Source organism: Acinonyx jubatus, chromosome D1, assembly GCF_027475565.1.
Source record: "Acinonyx jubatus isolate Ajub_Pintada_27869175 chromosome D1, VMU_Ajub_asm_v1.0, whole genome shotgun sequence".
Classification (NCBI taxonomy): domain Eukaryota; kingdom Metazoa; phylum Chordata; class Mammalia; order Carnivora; family Felidae; genus Acinonyx; species Acinonyx jubatus.
Genome location: NC_069390.1, coordinates 15,158,463 through 15,178,439, shown reverse-complemented (window position 1 = coordinate 15,178,439; position 19,977 = coordinate 15,158,463). Strand labels below are relative to the sequence as shown.

At 45.4% G+C, this 19,977-nt stretch overlaps 1 protein-coding gene across 1 annotated transcript in view; it reads left to right on the top strand.

Annotated features, from left to right (window-relative positions):
• Window positions 1-19,977, top strand: part of PTPRJ (protein tyrosine phosphatase receptor type J) — a 169,593-nt gene that overhangs the window by 101,541 nt on the left and 48,075 nt on the right. The window contains exons 2-4 of the mRNA XM_027072680.2: window positions 14,584-14,602; window positions 16,691-16,894; window positions 18,637-18,888. Coding sequence (XP_026928481.2) covers window positions 14,584-14,602; window positions 16,691-16,894; window positions 18,637-18,888 — 475 coding nt within the window. The remainder of the gene's footprint in view (window positions 1-14,583; window positions 14,603-16,690; window positions 16,895-18,636; window positions 18,889-19,977) is intronic.

The following is a 19,977-nucleotide window of genomic DNA, read 5'->3' as shown; positions in this document are numbered from 1 at the left end:
TGTGTGTGTGTATGTGTTTTATATTTAATATTTTTTATTTTTAAATAATCTCTACACCCAACATGGGGCTTGAACTCACAACCTCGAGATCAAGAGTCTCATGCTCTACTGACTGAGCCAGCCAGGCGCCCCTGTGGCCAATGTGTTTTGGCCTCCAGTCACCATTCTCTGTCACCAATGGGCCCATATTGCAAGTTATTTTCTCCCTTGAATACCCTGTATTCATTCAGAGACATTTTGTTCCTTCCTATGTCATATCAGCCAAAGACTTCCAATTGGAAATTCAGACTAGCATCGAGAGATCCTGTGTTCTTCACACTGAGCTGATTGAAGTCTAGCCAAAGACAAACAAGCAAAGAAACAATGGCAATTATCATAGAGTTATCCTCTCTTGAACATTTGTCTTGTGCCAGCCGTTATTTCATTGAATTCTCCTAAGTGTTCGAGGAGGGAACTGTTGTAAATCCCTATTTTCAGATGAGAAGATGAAACTTTAGCTTCGTGTTCAAGGTAGTAATTGTTGGAACTGGGACACAGAACCAGACCCAGACCACAGGCTCATGTTCTGTCCTGCTGTAAGCCTGTGCCTGCGGCTCTGTCCAGGGTAAATACATGATTTAGGACAGTGGTCGGCAAACTACGGTCTCGTGGGCCAAATCCACCTACCACTTAGTTTTGGGTGGCCTGTGAGCTAAGAGTAGGTTTTACATTTTTAAATGGTTGAAAAAAAATTCAAGAGAAGAATAATATTTTATGACAGGTGAAAATTATATGAAACACAAATTTAATGCTTATAAATAAAGTTTGATTGGAACACAGCCATGGTCATTAGGTAATGCGTTGTCTGTGGCTGATTTGTTATTGCTATAGTAGTATGACCTGCAAAGCCTAAAATATATACTGTCTGGCCTTTTACAAAACGGCCTTTCACCGACATCTGATTTAGGGCATTCATTAGACTTTATGAGTTGTTGAAAATCACCTGTCACTTCCCATCTCTGTCTTTACAAGTCATTGACAGGCTCTGCTGGGCCAGCTCTCCCATAATCCAGTATTTTATGACTCAGAGTTCTCTTTTCATTGCCTGGATGTCAGATACAAGTGTCTACTTTGTGGCATCACTGACTTGATAATACCTACCCCAGGTAATTTGCCAAGGTGCCATTTTATCAAAGATCATTTTCTTGGAGAGTATGAAGGTATGGCTTTGCCTTGAAACCTTTTTTGGGGGTTGGTGATGGTTGTATTTAGCTTATTGTTAAAAGCTGACTGGAGAGGGGCACCTGGGCGGCTCAGTCGCTTGAGCGTCTGACTTTGGCTCAGGTCATGATCTCGCAATTCATGAGTTGAAGCCCTACATTGGGCTCCTTGCTGTCCGCACAGAGCCTGCTTCAGAAACTTTGCCCCCTTCCCCCTTCCACCCCTCCCCTGCTTACATTCTCTCTCAAAAATAAATACAAACATTTAAAATAAAAAAGCTGATTGGAGGGGCGCCTGGGTGGGTCAGTCGGTTGAGCGACTGACTTCGGCTCAGGTTGTGATCTCACATACAGCTCGTGAGTTTGAGTCCCACGGTGGGCTCTGTGCTGACAGCTCAGAGCCTGGAGCCTGCTTCAGATTCTGTGTCTCCCTCTCTCTCCACCCCTAACCCACTCGCATTCTGTCTCTGTCTCTCTCAAAAATAAATAAACATTAAAAAAAAATTAAAGAGAAAAAAGCTGATAGGGGAACAAAAAAACCATTGAAGTTTCCTGTGTTGTCTGGCTGTTTCAGTGATGTACTTTTTAATTAGAAGGGAATACTGTAGGCAGAAAAATCTGTGTAAGAACTGATCTGTCACCAGCACCTGTGAACTTTGAGGCCACCTTGAGACTGTTCTGGCACATGGGGAGAAGTAGGGCCTGAGTCCTGTACCATCCACTAAACTGGGCCGACTCCACCCACAGTGTAGGGGAGTGGGGCTGATTGTGGGTTTGCAGAGAGCAAACCTGTGGCCTCAGTGCAGCTTTGGCTGGGGTGGGCAGGAGGGACCAAGAAGGCAGCCAGTCCGAGAATTGTAGCTCAAGTTCCTCTCATCACAGGACAGAATCCAAGATGCCGGCTAGCGTGTCTCTGCTGTTCTTGCTTCGGTGTTAGCAGAAATACCTTCTGGTTCTGCTTTTTCTGTGCAAGCCAGCTTACCCCTCCCTGTGTGTCACCTCTCGGGCCCTCTGATCCCAGCTCCTGGGAGTGGTAGTAATTGGAATGATAGCTCACATCGCCTGTGCCCTCACTGTAGGTGAAGTATTTGCTGTGGATTATGTCACTTCAAATTGGCCACGGTAAACAGCAAATACTGTTTGTACCATTTACTTTTTCATTTTTCATTTTGTAATTAATTAATTCAATTAATTTTTTTGTTAGAGAGAGAGAGAGAGAGAGAGAAAGAATGTGAGCCAGGGAGAGGAGTAGAAGGAGAGAGTTTTTTTTGTTTGTTTGTTTTTTTTTTTTTTAGGAGAGGAAGGGAGAGAGAGAGAATCCCAACCAGGCTCCACACTTAGTGTCAAGCCTGACGTGGGGTTCTATCCCACGACCCTGGGATCATGACCCTGAAATCAGGAGTCAGAGGTTCAACCGACTCAACCTGAGCTGCCCAGGTGCCCCACCATTTACTTTTTTATTTGTGAAACTTATCAGACATACACAAATGAACTCCCATATACCCATGGCTCAGGTTCACTACTTATCAGTAGTTCACCCCACCCTTGCTTCTGGTGGGTGTGGTTATTATTGTCGCCAAAGGGGACGAGTGTCTCCCTCACGTCTCCCTCAGGTTCACGCAGTCAGTAGGGTTGGACTCCAGAAGCACGTCACTGTGCTGTCCCACCTCTCAAGGACTGACGTTTGTTGCTGAGTATAGAGGACCTACTAAGTGCCCTTCATTCTCCACATCAAACCTACAGAGTAGCTGGTAACTTACAGGTGAAAGAATTCAAGGAGTGTGGCCTTAAGGCTCCTTGGCTAAGATGTGGTGGTTGCCAGGCTTCACATCCGAACCTGATGCAATGTCCTGTTGATTTTTGACCACACCCAGTTCTCTCTCCCCCTCAATGCCACCATGCGGTGGGGGGATCAGTGGGGTGGTGGTTTGGCTCGTGGAAACCTCTGTTTGCAAAGCCTTGGAAGAACACAGAGTTACTTCAGTATGGTTCTGAGAGGGCGTGAAAAGCATCTGGGTCTGTGGAAATCACCACTGGCCCTTGTGGCTTTTTGGCCAGAGTGAATAGGTCATGAAAGACCCCTTAGCTTTTCGTGGTCAGCTGAAGGCAAGGCTTGTGAAGGTGGAAGCTGGAACCTGGTGTCCTGATGTTTGGTCCTCTTCTAGGAGGAAGTGGGAGGGATGTGGGAGGCTGGGGAGTCAGGAAGGCGTAGATTATAGATACACCCAGCTGGGTGGGGTGAGGAAGGAAGGATTCCATGAGGAACTAGCCTGACCATTGCAAGCTCTTGGTGAGTGGTGGCTATTAGCTATTTTTGTCTACACCCTAAGGTGGATGGGCAGCGCAGGGAGGAATTGGTGGGAGTTTTGGAGTGGTTTTATTATTCAGATGTAAAAGTAGGAAATTAAAGTCTTTAATGAAGGATCAGAACTCTCCACCCTGGTTTTTGCATCTTTTTGGAGGTGGTGGTGGCATTGGGAGGTAGGTTGAGCCGGGGTGAGCAGAGAATTTAGGGGCAGGCAAACTGGTGCATTTTACATTCACAACATGTACATAATTCACATCTGGCATTGGCCAGAGATCTCTTCCTGAGAGAGAAACTTACAAAGTAACAGGTCTTTAATAATTGCAACCCATGAATTTTGCAAGATGCCCTTCGATCAATAGTTAGAAACTCACATGTTTTCAGGGGCAGTTGGGAAGGTAGATAAATGGAATGGGCCGAATAATGAAAAATCGCACTGCTTCTTGATCTTTCATATGCTCACGTTTGATAGAAAAAAGCCACAGATTGGGTACCGTGTTGCTTGGCAACTAGTATTTGCCCTCAGCATTGAGGTGATGCTGGTTGGGAGTGTGGTGAACTCGTAGGACTTAACCCACCAAAAGGGGAAGCTGACACTCAGATCCAGTTAATTGCTTCAATGTGACCGGGTAAGAAAGCCAGATCTTATTATTATTATTATTTTTTTTTAGAAGCTAAAAATTAGGATTTAAAAAATGCTAGGACTCCTAATTTTCACACTTTGTACCTTCTATATATACAATTTTTATTTGTCGGTTATCTATCAATAAAGTTGGAAAGCCCAATGGGGAAAAATAGAGCCGTGTTCTAAGGGACATAAACAAAACAAAACAGAACACTGCGGATTGAGTAAAACACGTCAGCGGGCTGGGTTTGGACAATGACGCTCCCATTTAGGCCCTTCAGATGTATCCTACAACGTGGAGAAGGGGTTCAGACGGGGGTTTGGAGCTTGCACTCTCACCTTCCCTTGAGATGAGGAGATGAACCCTTGCAAGGAGTCTACAGATTTGTGCTTTAGCCTCTGTGCTGGGTGATCTGAGTCCAGTTGCTGAACCGTTCTGGGACTTACTTTCTCCCTTCATAAAGTCAAAGTTTGAAAACTAGTGTTTTCAAACCGTGTTCCTTGAGTTCCATCAGGGGGTTCCGTACGTGTTTCATTAAAATAAGATACCTTGAACTTTAAAATAAATACATAACAAAACATTGCTTCCATCCAAGTATACATATATGTACATATACATGTATATATTTAGATATGTGTGAAATGTGAGACTTTATACATGTAGTTCTTCAGAAGATTCCTCTCGAAATAATAGTTCTGCTGCTAAAAATACCCATGGAAACTTCTGGCCTGGGATTTCCTCAGCTCTGCATCTCAAAGTTCACATAGCCTCACCAAAATAGCCCCTCTGGTTACTTTGTGTTCTGTGCAATTGGAAGAGTTCATCATGCCTCCAGCTGTCCCAGGAGGGAAGAGATGAGCCAGCTGGTCTATGCAAGCTGGTTGGTGCCCATCCCTTCCATCGGAACCGCACCTGGCTTTTCTGGGACACAGGGTTCTGGATTTTGCTGACCCTTCTCTGCAATCCCTTTCGATGACAGCATCAAGTTCAGAGAGTCACCTATTTGCAAAGGAGGCAGAGTAAGCCAGCTCCTTCTCGCCTTTGCCACTCTGCCTGTCCCTTGCCTTTTGGACTCTAGGGTGGAAACGGATGCCCAGCATGCATGCCACCTCCCAATGCCACACTTGTCTTCTGGGGAGTTTCCCATAAAGATGTTTACTGCCTGGCTTCTGGGTTCAGAGGGAGAGCCCATCCCATTGACCATTTTCATGATCAGTGATGTACCTTTCAGGGACCAGTTTTATAGTGCGCTGTTGGGGGTGATTTTCACCAGGGAGATAAATGAGAGTTAGGAAGAATGATGGCCTTTCAGAATTGAGATCCCTGCATGCACCAAATCCCATAAAATGCTGTTTGATTTAAAAAATTGCTTGAAGCAGTTCACATTTTAGTTAATTACGTCAGTGGGTAAAAATAACTATTGTCATATGGTGCGTGGGCTTGGTTTTAGAAGGATAAAGAGTCTATTGTTACCCATTGTGTTATTCAGCCACTTATTATCCATCCCTAAAAACCAAACGTGTATAATGGAAAACCTGAAGATTTGTCACTTGCTAAAATCCAGGCTGCTCTGTGAATTTACCCTCAGACTCTGCTCTTTTCGAGAGCAGTGCAGGAGCCTTCTTAATGGAGTCCGTTTAAATGCGTTGCTAGAACCTGTCCCCAACACCCTTGGCAGGCAGGGGTTCATGGCCGGCAGCCCTGGAGTCACTTGGGTTCCGTAGTCTCAGTGGAGACTTGCTCAGGGACAAGCCAACTGAGTGCTCCTGGGAGGGGTTAAGGTCCAGAACTTCCAAGTCAGATAGACCTGGGCTAGAATCTTAGGTTTACTAGCTGTTAAGATGCTGGATCAGGACCTTCAGTTTTCCGGGGCTTAGTTTCTCCATCTGGAAAATGGGGATGAACACCGTTACTGCCTCCTGGGATTGCTGTAAGGCTAGTTGAGAGCTCAATCAGTATCGTAAGTAGAGTCAACCAGCATTAAGTACCTGCAGGGAGTCCCTCTTTAGGTGGTGTTTCTACCACTCTTCCCTGACACATCGCCCTCAAGCCCCTTCAGACCCAAGTTCACAGTGTCCTTGGGCACCCCCTGCCTGGTTATTGGGGTGGCTCCACATTGCACTGTCACGTGCTTTCCTGCCTCTTTTGTTTGGAGAGTCGGAACGCCTTAAGTGCCCTCGGTATCTTGTTGTGGTGCAGGGTCTGGGGCAGGGTGGGTTGGGGGTGGGGGGAAGGCCTGGGCAGCAAGGACTGAAAGGGGCTCAGAATCTGGAGGCAGCTGGGGGCTGGAGCTTTCCTGAAGGTCATCGAGGGAGAAGGTCATCAAGGGAGCTGACAGGTGGCAGCTTCAGGGGTTAGGTGAGGTGGAAGACAGCTCTTAGGCTGGGAATCCAGAATCCTTGTTTTGTTTGAGCCTCAGGGAGATCTCAGATGTGGGATCTGTGTTATGTATATCCTTCCACTATTTAAAAGTGATGAACTGGATGGTTTGGTGAGACCGTTAGACCCCCCCCACTCCCCACTCATGACTGTTGGGGGCAGTTGCACCTAAACCTCTTGGTCACCATGCTGGGCTGTGCTTACCATAGTCACAGGCTCTCAGAGGTGAGGGGACATGAGCCCTGTGGTGTGGATCCTTTGTGCACCCCTGCAGACCCTTGCCTGCTCATCTCCACCTTCCCTGCCACTGGGAGGAGGCTGACCTCCATGGGCTACGTCAGTGGATGCCCTTGACTTCTCCCAGATAGAGATGGGGGAGGGGCAGTCCCTCAACCCTTTTCCTTTCTTTCCCCATTGCTGCTGCCTTAGGATTTTTGCCCATCCCTTATTGGCTCCACTTACCCCCACCCCCACTCTTGTAAAGAGACTCTTAAACTGTCTTCAGTCCCCCCCCTCCCCCCCCCCCCCCACCCCGGTTGAGTGTGCCCATTTGTCCCTTTCAGGATCCCGGTGAATATTAGCATGTTTTAGAAAGAATAATGTAGTGGCTCTATTTATTTTTCACCTTGTGTGCGTTGTAGGGAGAGGCTAGAGGAGGGGCAGCCAGAGGTGTGGATGAAGAAATAGGGCCTGGCTGTCACCTCTGGTGTTCATCACAAAGGGCCTTGATTTAGGTGTTGGCCTTTTATCCTCCAAATGAGGGATTATGGGTAGAGTCACAGTGACGCTCTGACAGGATTGAAGGGAAAATATACTGCAACAGATATTACCCTCTTCTGGCACTTTTAAAATTTTTGAAAGTGTATACCGAGCACTTCAAAAAATGAATATGGCCTGAGTTTTTCTGAGCCCTAGGAGGAGGCTGCTTCTGTTACTTAGGGCTTGGGGTTAAGAGGATTTGGTTTATGGTGGCCACAGTATGGAAGGGGGGAAGTCAAGGTGCTTTGGGCGAGGAAGCATCTTTAGGACCTGGCTACTGAGTGTACCGGTGGAGAGCGAAGGGAGGGAGGGGTCAGGTTATTCTGGTTATAGCCTGAGAGACAGGTTTAATGGGGCATTTACAGGGAGACTTGGAGAAAAGAGAATCCATATGTGTATGCTTTGCTGTGAATGTAGGAGTAAAATTTATATGTAGAGGAGCTGGGGAGAATTTCAAAGTTTTAGGTAAATGCAGCTAATGACATCCTGTGATTTAGGTGTTGAGTAGAAAGAATCCACTGTTCAGAGTGGACCACTGATGTAATGGCTGCAGCTTTGGCTGCGTTGTGTTGGCATTGAGGGCAATGTTAATAGTTTGGTCTTCCGGGGGTCCTGGAAGAGGATCCTTATGCCTGGAACTATAGTTTCAGGACCGGTGGTAGTTTCCAAAGAGAACGAGAACTTTGTTTGGCTCATCACATCGGCATAACCAAAGTGAAACAGGAACACATTCGGGGAGGGGAGTGATGAATAAGGCTGGAAGGCTCAACAGCCGGGGTCTGCTTCTCGGAAAAGAGTCTGGAGGTGACTCTGCTATTCAGTGTAGGATGGTCAGTTAATACCAGCCATCTGGTTGACCAGTAGGTTTCTACTGAGCCTGGGGAGTCGAGGTCAGCAGACTTTGAAGTCTGTGGCAGAATTGTAGATAGTGTCATACTCTTTTTTTTTTTTTTTTTTTGTATGTCCGTATGTCTTCCTCTTAAATCAGCGAGCCTAATCTCTCATCTCAGTGATTGCTTCATTTGCCCAGCCATGGGGGCCTGCAGAAGTCTTGGGTCATATGTATGGCGGATTTTGCAGAGGAGTAGTGAGAAAGGAGGGTGAGCTATGAGTACTCCACCTGTGTCTACATCCCAGGAGAGAAGGGGTTGGGGAAGCTTAGTGAAAGTGGTTGAGGTTGAGGTAGAAATCAAGACCTGCGTTCGGGTTTTGGTGCTTCCTCACTGGCTATGTGTCCTTGAGTAAGCCGCTTTCTACCTCTGGGCCTCAGTGCCTACCTCTGTAACTGAGCTGTTGCTCATTCATTTAAATGCTTTGCAGATATGAGTTTCAGATTGCCCGTTGGTTTTGTCAGTAGGATCTGAGCCTTGGTGTTGTCATCTGTAAAATGGGGATGAAAGTACCTTGCAGAGTTGCTCTGAAGATTTAAAGATGATGGTGATAGCAATGTTGTTAAAGACATCACTTACTTTCATCCTTACTACAAGGCAGGCATGATTATCATCCCTGTTTACAGATGTAGCCCCAGAGGGACAGAGAGGTTAAGGTCTCTGCCCAAAGTCACAGAACCAGTAAATGGTGAAACTGAATGATTTCCCCCCGGGCAATCTGATTCCAGATCCTAAGCTTTTAACTGTGATTCCATGACTCTGCTCAGACAAGGGATGTAGAAAGCACACCTCAGTGCCTGGCACACAGTAGGTGTCCAGGAAACTCGAGTTCCTTCCTTTTTATCCTCAGAATGCGAAAGTGGAGGTTGCCCAGAGCGCCTTCGGTCAGGCAGTTTTGCCCAGCTCAGCTTTCTAATTTCCAGTTCATGGTGCTTTCTCCCTTTTCTTCTTTTCTTTTTTCTTTTCTTTTTTCTTTTCTTTTCTTTTCTTTTCTTTTCTTTTCTTTTTCTTCTCATTTTTCTTCTCATTTTTCTTTTCATTTCATTTCTTTTTTTTGAGAGAGAGAGGGAGAGAGAAAGAATCTTAAGCAGGCTCCACGCTTAGTGGGAACCCCGACTCAGGGCTCAGTCCTACAACCCTGAGATCATGACCTGAGCAGAAATCAAGAATCAGATGCTCAACTGACTGAGCCACCCAGGTGCCCCCTTTTCTCCCTTTTCTAATTTTCCAAATCTTTTTTCCAAAACCTCCCTATTTATTACCGTCCTCTTCTCTCCCACCTCCCGCCTCTTCCTTCAGGAAGCTTTCTTTCCCTTCTTCCTTCTAGTGGCTGAACTTGATCATACAAAGTTACCTTCCTACTATCTTAAAAAAAAAATTGAGGTGAAATTCACGTAACATAAAATTAATCATTTAGAAGAGTATAGTTCAGGGGCACTTAGTACATTCAGCGTGTTGTGCAACCACCACCTTTATGTAGTTCCAAACATTTTTATTACCCGAAAGGTGACCCTGTACCCGTTAGCAGTCATGCTTCCTTTTCCCTCTTGCTAGCCCCTGGCGACTACTGGTCTTCTCACAGCCTGTTTCTATGGATTTCCCTTTTCTGGACATTTCCTGTAAGTGAAATCAACATATGGGCCTCTATGTCTGGCTTCATTTCATGTAGCATAATGTTTCTGAGGTTTATCCACGTTGTAGCATGTACCAGAATTTCACTCCTTTTTATGGCTGACTGGTATTCCCTTGTATGGCTGTACAGCATGTAGCTTATCCATTCATCTGTCAATGGACATTAGGTTGTCCTCCACCTTGGCTATTGTGAATAGTGCTGCTGTGACACCCACTCCTTTTTATGGAAGCTCTACTCTCTCATTCAGCTTGGGTTCAGGGGCTGTGACTTCTGGCATCCCCTGAGTCCTAGCCACAGGGCAGGCTCACTCATAACCTTCTTATGGATGGGTCTGCTGAAGCTGGGAGGGAGACGCCTGGGAGCCTCGGATGAGAAGGGGACAAACATTGGAGTCTGATGTGCCGCTGGCACCAGGCTTGGCCGTGCACGCTAAATCTAGCTCAGTTTCTGCCCCTGGGGGAGGTAGGGAGGAGAAGAGAGTTTTATCTCCAGCCTCAAGCACCTGTTTTCATCTCTCCTTCCTGTGCCTGGGGCAAGTGACACCAGCCGGGAAACTTAGTTGTGTGACCTCGGGTTGTGGTACTCTGAGCCCTTGTGTCCCCATCTGTAAAGTGGGGAGTATAATTTCTATTTTATAGGGTTGTTTTGGGGATTCAGTAAAATGGAAAGCTTCCGTCTTTTTCTATCAGGATTTAGGGTCGCTGGGTTAGGGAGCAGTTGTGGAAGGGCATTTGAATACAGGATGATTTCTGTGGATGCCTTCTTGATTAGTAATCACTAGAGTTCTTCTGGATCCTCTTAGAAAGGGAAGGAGCAGAGGTTACTCTCATTGTGTTTAGCTGGTACTGCTGGGAAGTTGTCCCCAGCTTCCTCTTTTCTGCAGTTAACTTTCATGGTTGGTGTGTGAACTTGTTTCACCTCCTGGTACAAGTAGGCTTGGAGCTAATTTTAGAAGGATGAGTTCTGTTGATTGTATTGTTTTATTTTATTTTATTTTATTTTATTTTATTTTATTTTATTTTATTTGAGAGAGAGCGAGCGAACATATGAGCAAGGGAGAGGGGTAGAGGGAGAGAGAGAATCTTAAACAGGCTCCATGTTCAGTGTGGAGCCCAATCTCACAATGGTGAGATCACGACCTGAGCCAAGGTCAAGAGTCAGACGCTTAACTGACTGAGCCACCCAGGTGCCTGGATTGTATTCTTTTAAAAACTAATCACAAAGTTTCTCCCATGCCAGGTGTCTTGTGGGGGTGTTGTTTGCAAGGGTCTTTTTCTCCTGTGATCAGTGCAAAAGTTTAGGGGTCCGGCAGACCGGGGCTTACATCCTGGTTTTACTTCTCCCTGACCAGCTTTGTGACGCTGGACGACAGATCATTGGCCTTTCAATTTCTTCATCTGTAAAAATGAGGGTTCACGCGAAGACTAGCTACCTTTGTTGTTATTGTGCCAACCAGTGTTCTTTTGGTTTTAAATATTAGACAACCCCAAATGAAAGGGGGGTTGCATCTCCCTAGGCAAGAAGGCTTGCGGTAGGACAAGTGTACGATGGGTTGATTTAGTAGCACGAGGATCCCGGTGTTTGCCCCTTTCTCCTCATCAGCCATCCTCAGCAGGTAGGCGATTTCTCCCCTCCTTGTCACACCGAGACTGTAGCAGCTCCAGGCATCACGGGCAGATCCGATGAAGTGCGGCAAACTAGGATGGCGTTTTCTTCCATGTGATTCCTTCTTCTTAGTGAGCAAGCTTTTCCCTCGGAAGCCCCCTAATGGACTTCTCTTGTGTCCCTTTGTCTCATGTTTTAGTCTGGGCTTTTTAGGTCCCCCGGGTCCTGAGGAAAGGATTGAAGTGTTGACGCTTTATTTAGGAAGTCAGGCCCAGTGAGGTCAAGATGAAGGAAAAGAAGGGGGAGTGAGGCCAGGGAAGATGGAAGCCGTGTGATTGTTTCATGCTGAGCCGCGAAGAGACACGGCTGGTGTGTTTGTGTGGCACATTGAGGGGGGCTGCCGGGAGAAACTGTACCCCGATTTGTCAGGAACACTCTTCACTTCGCTTGCTGGAGTTTTTGGAGGGTAGAAGGAAGAAAGGTTTTGACATTGATAGCTTTTGAAATTGATATTTAAACCTTCCCTAAGTCCTGGTATATTTCTCACCAGTTGCTTTACATCGGGAGGCAGGGTGGCCGGTGGTTAAGGACATGGCCCGTGAGTCAGACTGCCTGGGTTCAAATCCAGACGCTGCAGCTCACTGGCCCACGAGGGACCTGCTCCTACATTTAGGGTTATTGGGAGGATTGAGTGAGTTAATGTGTGAAAGCACTTGAACAGTGCCTGACAAGTCAGGCTCTGTGCATATTGATGGTGACCCTTGCCCTTTCACCTCTAGAACTCAGAGCTGTTTGTCCCATGTAATGATCATCAGCCAGTCAACGTTTACTGAGTCTAGGGCTGTATAGGACACAGATCGAAAGGCACAGACACTCTTTGCCTTCTGTGTACGCCCTCCTCTGACTTCCTTCTGCGAATGGTACCTACCTTAGGGGCACCTTCCGTCTGTCCTGTCATTTGATTCAACGGTCTCTCTCAGCCGTGAGCCCTGCAGGGCACAGAGGCTGTCTGTCTGTCTGTCTGTCTGTCTTAGCTCTGGGGCTTTACACTGCACTTGGCACCTGCAGGCACTTGAGAATTGCTTAGTCAATGACCTGTCAGTACTTTCTACTCTACCTTGAAGGACTTATTTACAGACATGTCTTATTCCCCTTGCTTTCCTAAAAGCAGTTAGAGACCAGGCCCCGATCGTCAATGTTTGTAGGCGCTGTTTGGGTGGATGGTTGACTGCATGAATCCCAGTTCAGGATACAACACGTAGAGGCATATATGAAGATATGAAGAGATAATAACACTGCAGAGGGCTGGGACAGGCCATTTTAGGGTCTTGAGGTCAGGTAGTTTATGTTTTCCAACTGCTGGGTGGAAAAAAAGAAAAAAAAAGAAAAGAAAAAGCTTGCTGCCTGTGCTGACTTGCTTAGCAACCTGCTCCTCGTCTTTCTGTATCCTGCAGTCCATCCAGGGACTAGTGGATTGATGCCTGGCATGGATGGTCGGCAGGGGCTGGAGGCAGGAAGATGAGCTGAAAGAGTGTAGGCCTGAGACGAAGAGGGGCTTGAGGGGGTAGGGTGGGGGTGGAAATGGAAAGCATGGGGGGGCGGTGGGTGGGTGGGTAGGAAAGGAGAAGCAACAGGTGTGGGCCCTGAATTTCGTGGGGTGTGAAGAATGAGGAGGAAGACTCTGCTTCCTTTGGGGACTGGTGCCTGGGCCCCTGGAAGATAGGGTGGTGAGCAGATCTTTTTTTCCATCTGCCTAACCTGTGAGATGAAAGTGAATGTTGTCTTTGCCTTCTCCATTTGGTAAGCCCGAAGGATATTTCCTTTGGGTTGGGTTGAGTGCTTAGGCTCCTGGCCGTGTCCCGCCTTGGCCTTGCTGTAGGACCTTGGGCAAGTGTTTTTCTACCTGTAGGCCTTAGGGGATTACTTCCTTTCCAAAAACAAGAGGCTCATTCTTTCCTTTAGTGTCATTTACTTTGTGCCTACTGTATGCACCATTCTAGGCAAGGGCACAGATGAGGTTTCTGTTCTCATGGAGCATACATTTTCGTTGGAGGAGGCTGAAGATAATTGAGGTAAATTGCCAAGGAGGAAACATACTAGTGATGTGATGGAGAGTGAGAGGTGCTAATTTCCGCTGGTTGGTTGGAGAAGGACTGCCTGATGAGGTGGCATTTTAGGCCATGACACAGGAAGGTCTGGGGCAGAGTATTTTTGGAGAAAGGAATCAATGTGTAAAGGCTGTAAGAGAGAACCAGCCTCAGGAACAATGAGAAGGGCGTGATGAGATCATGGGGGGATATGTAGACTGTGGTTAAGACTTGGGGTTTTATTTAAGTGTGATGGGAAATTGGAGGACATTTTTTCCACTAGAATCCCTTTTGATTATTTTCCTCTTTACGAGGGCCATACTTTTAAAAATCCTGTTAACCAAAAAAGTGTGCTTACTAAACAATAGATGTACAACTTCAAATTATTTTAGGTTTTTAAAGTATGGGGAAATAATTTATGGATCATGATGCGTATCTTTGAGGATCCTCCGGGGATCTAAAGGTGGCAGATTGAGACACTCAACTGAATAATCTTGAAGGTTCCTCTGTTTCAAACATTCATGCTTCCCAAAGCTGCATGCCATGTAATTAAAAAAAAAAAAAAAAAAAAAAAAAATAAAAAAATTACGCCACCTACCGACAGAAGGAAGAAGGTGGATTTTTGCACAAGGAAAATCCCAAACCCAGTAGATTTCTTCGGTTGTGCACCTGGCTTTACATTCTGTACGTGCGACCTGAAAATGGCTGTGGGGAAGGGGTGTTATGGTCCTGCTTTCCCTTTTGCTTCCCTAGAGAATCTTGATTGTGTGTCTGTGTCCCTGTGCATCAATTCATGATGCAGTGGCAGGGGAGAGGGATGACCTGGGAGCTGCCCCAGTATTGGATGTATGTGTGGGGAAGAGCACTGGATGGCTCAGCCTCCATATAACTGAGTTAATCCATTGTTTGTAACTGACCTCTGGTTTCACTGAGTTCCCTTATTCAGTGTCCCCACACCCTAGTCCCTGCCAGTAGGCCTTTTTTAATGTAGTCGTTAACACCCCATCCCTATCATTAAATTCTCAACTGCTTTATTCCTGATTTGCATTTTCCGTGGCTGAATGAATGCACTGACTTCCGTTTTTTTTTTTCTGTTACAGATGGTGTGCGCAGGTGACGGTAAGTAGCACTTCCCTGTCTTCTCTTGTGTTGTTCGTTATCGCCCCCTGCTGGACACAGCATCATTAACAGCAACGTGAAAATCACAGAAAATGCAAATTTGTTCAAACTCTTAGTTTCCAGTTTTATTTTAGAAGTGGGGTGAGTGTGGAAACAGCACGGGAAAGAAAGAATTCAATCATTTGCGCAACTTTGACAAGAATTTTCTATTTTCTGTGATTTTTACTTTCCCCAGCCTACATCTGTGGGTGATTTTTAAAAGACTTTGTTGTCACAATGCAGTATGATTTGTATTTATTTTATGTGCTGTTTTCCTATACATATTTTTTGGGGCTGATACATTGCTCCATGATTTTTAAAAGTGATATACAGGGTGTATGTAACCTTTGGAAAACCAGACGTAGCCTCCTATATATTTTGCTTCCATGTGGAGGGCTGAGTTCCAGTTGCTAACTAGTGTTGGCCCATTGAAGTTCTCCCTAGTCTAGAGTAGAATGAGAAAACTAAGACTATGATAGTAAGATTTAAGTGATGCTAAACATATTTAGTTGAAAGCACCATATATTCTGGGATTATGTCCTTACTATTTTTTTTGGTCATTATTTGTTTCTATAAGAAATAAATGTAACCGTATTTGGTAGTTAAAAAAATGTACCTTTTAGCATAAATAAAAATTGGTAGCTCTTGTCTGTCCTCAAAATTTGGGGACTTTTTTTTTTCCTGATTGGTAAGATCCCAAAGTTTGTGAACCATAGAGATAAAATAATTAGAGTGTTCTTCCAGTGCCACGCCAAGGGGGCAGATCTTGCTGAAACCTTGTAATAAAGGCAATCTCAGTTAATAACAGTGATTCTGCAAGGTCTGTACAAACAATGAGAAGAGCTCCGCAGTTGCTTTTTCTTGCTGGTGAATCAGTTTGGTAAATAAACTGGTAGGTACCTTGTGTAGCCTTGAATCATCGGTGCCAAAGAAGAAAACTTATGTGCATGGAGAAAAGGGGGCAAAGGGGAGATGAGAGAACTGTGATTCGTTTTAAAAATCATAATGAAAACCTGTTGTACAGCAAGTATATAGTGGGAGGTGCCATTTTATTAGTTTGGGTGACCGCCGTATCTGACTGCTCAAATCAGTCACAGTTTATCACTGAAAAGTTTCCTGGTGTCTTACTGAGATGGATTTCAGTGGCTGTAGATGTGACTGACACCAGATCACAGCTGAAGCCTAGAACATTGGAAAGAAAAATGAAATGCAAACTAAAAAGTCTGTGAACCATTGCTCTAAAATGATTAGAATGTCCTCCCAGGGCTTTGAGTAAAATCACATGCTAATGACCAACAGGATGGGATTCTGAACTCAGATTTTTCGCAATGTCCAAATCCAGTGACTTTGGTTACCATATTATAAAAATAATCCTTTATGTTAAAAATAGTTTATTAGAGCTGCCAATAGAGGAGCTCCAGAATGGGAGGCTTTAAGGGACTGATTCTAGGTCACAGAGGTAAGGGACAGAGTGGGCCCGTATGTCTAGTTCTGAATTCGAAGACCAGCTCTTTTCTCCTTATGTTATTCTGTCTCATGTCATCTTTGTGCCCCAAAATGGCGGAGCTTCCTCCTAGTATCAGGGTTTGGCAAGAAAGTTATCTTCTGCACCATGTAAAACCTCTCCACACACAGTGTTTTCTAAGACTGGCGAGAGACTCATTTAGCATCTTAACGTCTTTTTTTGTATCAGCTCCTGTATAGATTTAATCTGTATTCAGGTGACAGCCAACATTGCCAATCTCTGTCATTTTGGTCTCTGTTTTGCAGCCTTCTGTTTCACTAACACACACGCATGTGTGTGTGTGTGTGTGTGTGTATATATATATACACACACATACATAAATGTATCTACAGTTAGTTTGTGGGAAGAAAGTCCAGGAGGAGAAATAGAGGGAAATGAAATTCTGTGATTGCACAATTCACTTCTGAAAAGTAGAGATGCAGAGCAGTCCTGACTCTTATATTTCTTTTTTAAATATAATTTTTTCTTTCCTCTTTTGGGAAACCATATTAAAATAGAATCCTTGTTTGTGTCTGACATTGAAGCTGTGTCCATCAGTCCAACCAGTGTGGCCCCAGCATGGACAAACACGGACTCAGCTGCTTCTACGTACACGCACACAGAAGGTGAAGGTCAAGCTGGGGATAACACCACAGGCTTTAGCCCAACAGCTTCATACACATCCTTCACCACTTCAGAAACAGTCAGTAAGACTTGGGCAGATTCCACGGTCGCAAATGATGTGACAGGTAAGATGAGCTCCCAGGAATGATCGTGAGACGTTCCTTTTCACCCTGTATCCTAGAGCCTTGTCCATTCACGTTGCCTGTGGGGGAGAGATTGGTTTTCGTTAATGGTGGAAGGGGAGGAGAAAAGATGCCATATTGGTTCAAGCCCAGGAGTTCAGGTGATACCTGAATCATTACCTGATCAATGCAGATCATTTGGTATTCAGGTCTTGGGTGCTTTGGGAGGTTTTAAGTAGGTCCACTTTTAAAAATCTTTTGCTATTATTGGCTAGTATTTGCTTTTCTGCTAAGACTTGGGAGCAGTGACCCCATTAGACATGTGTCTTGATGGTGTCTGTAATTAGTAGGCTTTTCTTAAGCCCGGCAGGGAAGTTAATGCTGTTTATATTCTCAGGAGTATTTGCCGGGCCTGGAAGTTTGGTGTGCTTTATAGAAGAGCGTGTGTTTCAAATGAAATGATAGCCCAGTGACACTCGCTTAGGTTTAGATTTTTATTTAGCTTAGATGTCAGTACCCTGAGGCACGTGTTATAGCTGCAGATTTAGCTCTCTCCCTTTTTTTTTTAAGCAGAAAAGAATCAAAAGTGCAAAAAAGAGACAAGAAGCTCTTTTAAACTGGGAAGAACCAAACATTTAAAAATGAGCTCTTCTTTTGGTTTTCTGATCTGGGGATGTGATCTCTTTGGCTGGTGAGGCCCTGGAAGCCTGATGTCTTGGAGCCCAGGGCACCTTCTGTACATGGAACAGGCAAATGAAACTGTCGGTTTTCAGCAGGCTTTTTTTTTTTTTTTTTCAAGCCAGGAAACTGTTTCTTTAAATAAAATCTTGCCTGGAAGCCCCATAAGGAAAAAGAACTGGAGAGAGAGGAGAGAGGACCCATAGGAGTGGGGTGTCATCAGTACCCTCAAAAAACTCTTGTCGCTCCGTAGAGCACAAGTTCAGAGGCAAAAAAAAAAACCCCTACGATAGAGGTTTTCTCTATCATGAAAGAGAGGGGGACAGGTGGAGAGGGCAGGGAGAAGATGGAAGAGAATGAAGGAGGAAAAAGAAGATAGAATTTAGCAATGGTGATGGGGATGAGATGACACAGGCCAGAGGAGGTGGGAAGGTGGCGGGAAATACCCAGCCTGGTTGCTGAGCCCCTCACTCCACCTGAAAGCCCCCCGGGACAAGGCCTTCCTCATCAGCTACTATTTATTGGTTGTGGACTAAGTGCTTAGTTGTTGTTTTTTTAAAATAAAAAAAAAAACCTTTTTAAAAATGTTTTTATTCAATTTTGAGAGACACGGACAGAGTGTGAGCAGGGGAGGGGCAGAGAGAGAGAGAGGGAGATAACCCTAAAGCAGGCTCCAGGCTCTGAGCTGTCAGCACAGAGCCAGACCTGGGGCTTGAACCCGTGAACTGTGAGATCATGACTTGAGCCAAAGTGAGACACTGAACCGACTCAGCCATCTAGGCACCCCTGCAGTTTGACAATTTTGAAGACAGTTTCGAAGACTCTCAAATCACTGTTGAAGCTAACTGTTGTGGAGCAGAGCAGAGATCCTAAAAATCTTTGGTTACAGGTTTATTCTTTTCTGTATCATTTCCTGCTGTGAAATGATGGACTTGCACAGGACCCTGATATAAAAAAAGTATTTTTAGTGAGTCACATTGGAACATCAGTGACCCCAGTCATTCCCAATGAAAGGTGACTGCAAATACCTTGTTCCATCAATGCCCATTGTGTGTTTTTTAAAATAGAGCCGAGTCAAGTTTCTGATCTTCGTGTTTCCTTCGTGGGTGTGACGCAAGTTGCTATTACCTGGAAGAATGGCAATGACACTGCCACCTGCTGGATGCTCTTTGAAGGCGTCGAAAGTTGTAAGGAGTTGCCTCAAGTCTTGGTGGTCAACATATCACACCTGACACCAGGGGTTCGACACAAGGTCACCCTGTGTCTTTCAGAATCAAATGAGGAAGGGAGAGAGTCCTCGGTTATAGATAGTGGCTTAGGTGAGTTACAAAAGTGTGCTTCTCATCTGCCATACTGGTTTTGACTTTCGGTAACTTAATAGTTTTAAGAAATATTGCTCTTGTAGTTGTATAGAGTTTTAGAATTTCTAGAGGGCTTTGCTCCAGACTGTTAGTTTTACCCACATCTGTATGAGGAAGGAGGGAAATGTTCTTATTTTACAGGTCAGATCATTGGGGTTCAGAATGGTAACAGGGGCTGAAGCTTTCTGAGTCTGGCATCCCGGAAAGGAGCTGGCCCCTTTAGCTCTTTAAACTTTCAGTTCAACAAATACTAGATGCATTAACCCAAGTAGGGCCATTGGATGAACTTGTCACATCTGTTGCAAAAAGCGAAACTTAGCAAGCGAGGCTAGCAGATGTCTTCTGCATTGGCAGTGGAGTAGCCATTTACAGATTTGAAGCATTTTCAGAGGCAGCCCTGTGAATTGAGAAGAACAAGTGCTTAATCCCCATTTTACACATCAGGAAATAGTACTACGATGGGGGTGTTAGGATTGTTGACCACAACTGACAGAAACCAGACTTTAAATAGCCTGAGCTAGAAAAGCAACTTGTTGGCTCATGTCTGTTTTCCTGCTGTGGGCAGTAAGGCCCTGAAGCAAGAGATGAGGGGACTCCCGTCTCCTCCGCCTGCCTCCTTCCATATCGGCCTTGACTTCAGAGTGGCTCCTGCCCCAAAGCTCAGGGAGAAATGGCCACCAGCAGGTCCCCCAGTTCACCTCCTATCAGAAGGGGTCTGGCCCAGGGGAGAAATTCCTGGAGGAGATCAGATTAGCCAGGTTTGAGTCCAATGGCCGTCCCTAGATGACCACCTTTGGAGCTGGGCGGGAGACGATTTTCTTGAAAGAAGGGGAAGAGCTGAAAACAGCCGAGTTGGAAAGAGAAGGGGGGTGGTACGTGGGATACAAGTAGAGAGCGAAAGAGCTGCTGAAAATCAGGGTCCTTCTAGGAGGATGTGTCTCTCTGTGGGGGAGGAAGGGAAGAATTTGTGGTGTAGTAACTGTGGGTGCTGCCTGACGTGTCCTCTTATGGGGAAGGTGCTGTGGGCGGACAGGCATGTGCTTCCGT